An 8,074-nucleotide genomic window follows, 5' to 3' on the forward strand; every position below is an offset into this window, starting at 1 on the left:
AAGATACACACTCTTTTAGCTTCTTCCAACAACCCCAACTGTATAAAAAATCACAAACTTTCTTAATTCTTAGTCAGCTATTGAGCTCTTATTATGGATCAACTCTATGACATATAGATCGATGCGATTCATACATACGACACATGGATTTTATGTACTCTCCTGATATACAATAAACCTGATCCTTATTCTCATCTGTTTTACATTCATTTACGCAACCTATAAGTCGGATTCGCTAACAAGTGCTTATTTCTACAAGTCACGGAGCCGAAGTGATCCTCCATGTCCAAATCACTAGCCAACATACCATTGGGAAGCTCCCAATCAAAGCAATGCGCCAATTGTGCAATCACCAGACGAACCACAATGAGCCCCAACTGCATCCCCGGACACCCTCTTCTCCCCGACCCGAATGGCAGTAGTCGGAAATCACGTCCCCGCATATCCACGTTGTCGTCCAAGAACCTATCCGGGGAAAATTTCTCTGGATTTGGCCAAACTTTAGGATCTCTCCCTATAGCGTACGTGTTAACAATTACTCGAGAATTTTTGGGTATATGGTAACCGTCGATGACGCAATCTTCCATAGACTCGTGCGGGAGCAGCAAGGGCGCGACAGGGTGGATCCTCATTGTTTCCTTGACGACCATCTCCAAGTATCCGAGTTTTTCGAGGTGGGATTCTTCCACCATTTGGTCCATTCCTACTACCGTTTCCAATTCTTTCTGAAGCTTCTTCATGACTTGTGGATGCCTGATGAGTTCTGACATTGCCCATTCGACAACAGTTGCCGAGGTATCCATTCCTGCTACTATCATATCCTGATTTCAAATAACAATACAAAATTAATGGTCTATATATATGTAGTAAACAACAACAATAAATTATGGTCGACTGTAACAAAATATCGTATATTTTAGTGCAAGTTCGAATTTTCTTATATGGATCATCCAAAAATGATAACCAAAAATGACAAAGAGTTATTTGCATCAAAATTTCCTGTCAAATATTGAAAATCCATACTTCATCATCATGAAAATTATATTGGGTCGACCCTTGACTTGTTAAAAAAAAAGATGGTACGATTTACCCTTATTAAGGTGTTTTTTTGAACACGCACCCATGTTGCCGCTAAAAACCAAAGGTTGAGCAAGAAACCATATAATACAAAATGCAGTTTTATTAATCAACCGTATATTCTAGATCCATACAATATAATCACAAATTTTCAGATGACACGATAAAGTTTAAGCAAGAAACTATAGAATCTTCGAGCAAAAAACCATGAAATCTTGTTATTCCTTGGTTACTTGTAGGGGATCTCAACTCAATGTTAGGTTTCACTTTGGTTTTTCAGCCACAACACGAATGAGAGTAAATCACGTAATTTTTATAAAAAGTCAAAGGGCTTAATCGTCTGTTTAATTTTTATGAGAATGAATAATGTATTTTCGATATTCCAGGGGTTTTTGTGCAAATAATTGTGGTAATATGTAACATAAAGATTTAAATTACCACAAGAACAGCTTTCACGTGACGTCGATCGAACTCGAATCCAGCCTTCCCAGAGTCCATAATACCCATCATCGTATCAACAAAGTCAAGAGCTTGCTTCTTCTCCTGCTTCTTCTCAACATGATCATCAATAATCTTCTCCAAAAACGCATCAAAAATCTTTCCCAAACGCTTCATCCGACGAGTCAACCCCTGCAGATCAAGAAGCCCAATATATGGAAAATACTCGCCAAGATTCAAAACAGCACCGAGCTCCAATGTTTCTGTGACAACGGCTTTGAACCCTTTCTCGTCGAAATCCTTGTCTTCGTATTTTCTCCCGAACACCATCTGGCAAATCATATCAGCAGAAAGGCCGGCAACCCTTTTGCTGACATCCACGGTTTCCTGCTTTTCTGCATTTTCCTTGAGTGAGAGAACAAAAAGCCCGATCTCATCCTTTCTCATGGCCTGGAACTGGCTGATCTTATGGCTACTCAGCAGCTCCAGCGTGCAAAGCTTGCGCATGTCTCTCCAGTATGTGCCGTAGCGCCCGAAGGTTATGTTCCTCTGCTCATGGCAAATGTACTTGGAGGCCTCGTGTGGAGGCCTGCTGGAGAAAACCACATCGTGCGTTTTGAGGATGAGTTCGGCTCCGGCGGGGGATGAGAGCACGTAGGTGGGCACGAACCCGAATCGGATGTACATGATGGGGCCATGTTTTTGGGATAAACGGTTTAAATCTTGGTGGGGATTCTTTCCTAATAAGTGGAGATGGCCAAGAATTGGAAGCCCTTTCGGACCAGGAGGCTGTTTCTTCTTCTTGAATTGATTGAGCAGCTCCCGAAGGAGATACAAGAACAGTATCACTGATAATGCTGTCCAAATCCAGGCCATTGCTCGTTTTCGTTTTCTTGCCTTTCGGGACCTGGACTTTGCCGTTTTATAGGCGAAACAGATGTTGGGGGCTTCTCTGGATCTTTTGCGTTCAAAATATATTTATAGAAATAAAAAATTAATTTAATTTATTAATTAATTAAAAAACTGTTCGTACACATAAAAATATATTAAAAAACACATCATTCGGGATATTAAATTACAGCGTTGAAACAAAAAACACAACAATAACCAAAAATTGTATATACATTGGCTTCTGGGGAAAAAATGTATATACATTTACCAAAATTTGGAGGTTTGCGGAAAGGAATGAATGTTGAGATTAAGGGTGAAAACGAAGCTTGACGCAAGCTTGGTCAAAATTCGAGCTCGAGTATGAAGTGAATGGTAGGGATACGTATTCTGAACACTAAAGATTACTGATTACGGTTTACACTTATTACTGGTATAACCTTTTAGAGGAATAACTTATAGGAGACTTATATCAGTTTAGCCACGAGAAACGTAGTTGTTTCAATACACTCGATAAATATGATTATTATTTTATTGATCACTGAATTTTTGATTACTCTATCCGAAAATTATTTCATTTGCTATCAACATCTAATATTATATATGTTCTGTTTTTGAAATTGAGCTGATTTCTGCTCCCATTTTCCGAGTAGCGATCATATTATTCACATATTCCTAAGAATGAAGAAAAGATTGGAGATGAAGAACATATCCAGTTTTGGGGATGATGAAGAAAAATAAGATTATTGTTTTTGTTTAGTTTCATTTTCTTTAGAATATGTTAGACATTCTGTTTCTGTAAAACATTATGTTATTATGTTATTTTGGAGTTTTAAAGAAATATTCTGTTTTATGAAATAAATAAAATGGTTTAGAAATTATGCACTCCCTAGGGTTGTGGTTTATGCTGGTTAAACAACGCGGGTGTCGATATGCATCGGTCTTGGGGTGTGACATTTAAGTGACATCGGAGCTTTCAGGTTCATATTTTGTCTAGGAGAAATTCGAGCTATAGGCGCCTCAGCGCCTCATCTCAAACTCTTCAGCGACAAAAATTCGTGCTACAAGAGTCTCGATGCCAGAAATTCGATCTCGATGCGCTTAAGAGCCGTCAGAAAGCGTCTCACCGCCTATGTCTTTTTTCGTTTTTGGAAATTCTTGTAGAGCTTATAACTTTGCGTAGGAAACTCGGAATTCGATTCGTAAAATGTTCCTCATGACATAGATTATCCATCTATATCAAAATCTCCAAACCTTCCGTTTTTAGATTTTCTCGAAAAGTTGTGTTCGACCTACTATTTTTCCAAAAGTACCTATTTGTTACTACTTACTTATTATTATTTGCATTCTCATCATTTTGAGGTATCCTGAGTATTTTAACTCGTACTCTAAGAAATGTGAAGGATCGGTTCGGGCACCCTTGAAGGTGCTTCAAACAAAATATTCTCCATGAGCTTCAATAGCATATGTTCTAAAAATGTATACACCGATGAATTAAATCGAGTTTGACGTTAAACCAAACAGAAAATACTTGAATTAATCATTCGTTAAGAAAGCTGACTAATTTGAAAACAATTTAACTTGTGTAAACTTATTAACTGAAGTAAAGGGAATCAATTCTTGCATATATCAGTTCAGTTATGGTGATAACTGAATTGATAACTGCTCGAACTGATGAAATCAATTTTAAAACGAAAGTTAAGCAGTTAAGTACACAATATATGTTTATGGATGTTCGGAGACTTCAACTGCTCCTACGCCACCCTCTACCACCTCGGGTAGGATCCACTAGAAGACTTGATTTATACAACACCTTGTACAAACCTTCTCAGCTTAGGAGTTACTCTACTGTCTAACTGAACTCCTATTCTAGACTGAAGGCAACACCTTCTAGTCAACACTTGTTTTACATCTATGTGTGAAAGACTACAAACACAAGTTTTACATCTTTGTTCAAGACCCACTCAGATAATCTATAAGCTCAACTCTCTGTATTTGTGAGTGGTGGTGTGTGTGAGAACTGAACAGTGAATACAACGGGAAGATGTTCTCACATATTGAAGGAAAAAAGCTTCTAAACTAAGCCGATATAACTTTGATGGATTCCCTCGACTGGGCTGATTGCTTCTTTGTAAGTTGAGATGCAATATGTCTGCCTTTTGCTTCTCACTGAACTCCATCTTCTATTTATAGGCGGGAAGCTTGATCGTATAGCGAGACTCAATAATTGTATCCGTTGCAGCTTGAATGCGTTCATTGAAATTTGTGTCTCAAATTTTCCGACAGCCATTCTGGAATATTTTGGCTTTAAGCTTTTCTGCAACGTTCATTATTGTACTATTGATAGTACAAATGCTTTTGTATCGTTCTGCGTAGCTAGATTCCATTAGATAAGCTTGTCGTGTTCTGCAAACTGATTGATTCCTAATTGATGCTTTGAACTGATCTTGAACTGGTACGATGAAATCAGTTGACTCGTCAGCTGAACTGATTTCACTGATTCAGTTGAACTGGTCAGTTTGGCTCTCCAGCAGTTGAGCTCTTTATCAGCTGGTCGATCTTCTGAAGGTCTTCTGCTGAACCACCTATCAATTGAAGAATCAGCTGAACTGTTATTGATGCTTCAGTTGGACTGGTTCAGGTTAGGTAATCAGTTGGGACTTTCAGTTTGCTTCTCGAAAGCTTCAGTTTTGGCTCGGTTAACTGATCAGTTCGAAGCCTGATCAGTTTCAGCTTCCTAAACAAAATAATAAGTTTTGTAAACATTAAAATCAAGATTGCAAACATGAAATGTTCTAACAAAATGGCCGAGAGACCTTACCAAAAAACTACAACCCGCGTTATGCTAACCTCAACTGCAACAACAACAATGACAATAATGAGGATGAGCCTCCGCTACCACCACCACCACCACAACCTAGGTTTAGTCTTAACCAGGCAGACCTAATTTCCATAGTCATCGTGGAAACGACATTGCAGATGTCGCAAGGAGGTTGGAGCGTGCTATCGATGTGGAATACTAGGCACCGCATCGCACAGTGTCCGTACCCAGAGCACAAGGATGACAATGCAAACAAGGACATAAATAAATAGACTGATTTGGAAATTATGTACTTTCGGGACTTATTGTTTACGATTGTGTGACTGTTAAACGCCGCAGGTGTCGATATGTCTCAGTCTCGGAGCGTGACACCATCAAACTCTATTTTTTGCAAACACTTCAATAAGCATATTTTGGTATTTTATAACAAATATTAATATTATTTATTTACCAAACACTACATTAAAAATGTTTCATATTTTCACTTTTATTTTCAAACACTAGTCCCGTGTATTCTTTTCTAACTTCTTCACAATTTATTATTATAATGCAAATACAAAAGAGAGATGGTTGGTAATTTATCGTAAGTACAAATAATATAACATAGATGCGGTCGCTTTCAACCAAAAATAATAAGTATTATATAATAATTCTTTTGTTTTACAAATTTCAAAAGATGGTCCCATGCATGGACATTTGTATAAGTAAAATAGGACTCAAATATCAATATTCTATTAATCATTTCTTAAGTAAAACCTATTGATGCAATTGTCCTTAATGGCAGCAACTAATTAAAATATGACACAACAAAAATATCAAGGAAAAACCTAAAATTACTTAATGTTCACCTTCATTGTTTCAGTTTTAATATTAAATTTAATTAGAATGTTGAATGGACCAAAGTCCTGTGAATAAATAAATAAATAAAATATAATAATCAGGCGCCATGGTTGAATGAATATAATATAGTCTTATAAGCCGGCCGAAATATCCAAAAGGATGATTAAAATTAGAATAGAAAACCCGCCATGGTTGAAAGAAAGATTGCATATCTACAACCCTTCTTTTCAACGCCCTAACATTTATGGAACCTTAGCCTGAGATAATCCAAGGATATGAATCATTCGGGATTATTGAAATTTTAGTACACTAAATTGATATGTTTTGAGTTTTAGTCTGATAATTTATTAATATTTGATTTTGAACTAATAACTTGGATTTGTTTTGTTCATTTTTTTTTTTTTGAAATTCGAAACTTACTTATTTGAAAATTATGCTATTTTACGCAGCTCATGTAGGGAGAATAAAAATATATTACACATAATAAAATAAATTTAAACAAAAATGAATGAGAAAAAATAAAACAAAACGACATCCAATATTTCAAAATTTGGAGAGAAAAAATAAATGTAGGCATGTTACCAGATCCAACTGGATTAAACCGGTTCGGGATTGCTAAGTAATGAAACCGAACCAATCTTGTACGATACCGGATAGGATCATTTCCAAATTTATCGGATTGAGAGTTACACACGATCCAAAACTGAAATCAAATTAAGCTAGCTGGATTGAAATCGGATTAAACCAGATAAAGATTGATTACAGGATTGGGATCGAATTAAAATCAATTTTTTGTGAAAAAAATTATTATTTATCTAAATAAATTATATATAAATATCATGTCAATTAGAAATAGGTAATTTATATAGTGTAGGTAGTTATATGTAATATGATGTATGCTTTTTGTGGATCGAGTAAATTGACAGTTCTTTTATCAACCAAACAGAACAATAGCATAGCGTAACGATTATTTATTAATGATTGATACTTTATCAGAGTATTCTAGGGATCGAATTATTTTCGTGTTTACCATCAAATAAAGGTCATAGATGACTTCCAAATTAATTAATTAATTAGTTAATTTTATATATATATATATATATATATATATCTGTGTGTGTGTGTGTACCATAAGTATTATAAACAAAAGGTGGGCAAGTTGACTTATTGATCAAAATATATATTAAAGTTGTAATTGTTGTTTTCAATCAAATCTTTTATATTATCGTCAACAATCTCCATTTGAATAATAACATCTATTTTTTATATCTTTAAAATATGGATCGAGTCGATTCTCGTGCTACTCATAGTTTTATACAACAATGACAGAAATATAATGTAATAAGTAAAACTTGGCTTATTAAATAACTTTTACATACTTCAATATTTGGATCAAGATTGATTTTAACCTAAGGTATGGATGACGTATAAAAATAATTTAATGAGACTGTTAAAAGTAAACATTTACGGTAAAAAATAAAAATCTCAAACTCTCAAAATTTACCAAACTACACACTTTATAAAACTCTCTCTACTCAATTGTGATTTTCTTCACACATTGAGAGGCCTATTTATAAAATTTCTTTGGATATAATCTAAAAATAAATATATCATTACATACATCATCACACACTAATTTTAAATATTTACAGCTCTTATTCTCAACATTAAACTTTCTTATTTTCAACATTCAAACATTCCAACTAATATTTTTCAACATGGACAACATTTTATTAGAGAAGAGCTATTGTAGCTAATTAAATATATATTATTAGAGTTTAATTGATTTTTGTATTAATTAGATGTTCTGATAATTTATAAAATTAACAAAATAGTAGAATTCAAATTTGACCATTTTGTATCATTGTAAGACTTCAAGAAATTTAATCGTCAATTAAGATATTTATAAAGACACCGTATTATTTGATATTAATTAAGTTAAACTGTTTTTAATTGAGAGAAAAGTTTGGTTTCGTCTCAATTTTTGTTACCTATGTATGAGTAGGAATG

General features: G+C 34.7%; 1 protein-coding gene across 1 annotated transcript; it reads right to left on the reverse strand.

Annotated features, from left to right (window-relative positions):
- Positions 1 to 41: 41 nt before the first annotated feature.
- Positions 42 to 2,460, reverse strand: LOC140965147 (cytochrome P450 71AU50-like). The gene is made up of 2 exons (XM_073425213.1): positions 1,516 to 2,460; positions 42 to 821 (listed from the first exon to the last, which is right to left on the reverse strand). Exons 1-2 carry the CDS (start codon positions 2,389 to 2,391, stop codon positions 207 to 209), a joined length of 1,491 nt encoding a protein of 496 aa, XP_073281314.1. The 5' UTR covers positions 2,392 to 2,460; the 3' UTR covers positions 42 to 206.
- Positions 2,461 to 8,074: the final 5,614 nt, after the last annotated feature.

This window comes from Primulina huaijiensis, chromosome 18 (genome assembly GCF_012295235.1).
Source record: "Primulina huaijiensis isolate GDHJ02 chromosome 18, ASM1229523v2, whole genome shotgun sequence".
Taxonomy (NCBI): domain Eukaryota; kingdom Viridiplantae; phylum Streptophyta; class Magnoliopsida; order Lamiales; family Gesneriaceae; genus Primulina; species Primulina huaijiensis.

Excerpts from the sequence above, each read along its gene's own strand:
- LOC140965147 (XM_073425213.1), bottom strand. The coding sequence starts at position 2,391 with ATGGCCTGGATTTGGACAGCATTATCAGTGATACTGTTCTTGTATCTC. Across the intron at positions 822-1,515 it reads ACGTGAAAGCTGTTCTTGTG|GATATGATAGTAGCAGGAAT; the intron begins GTAATTTAAATC and ends ATTTGAAATCAG.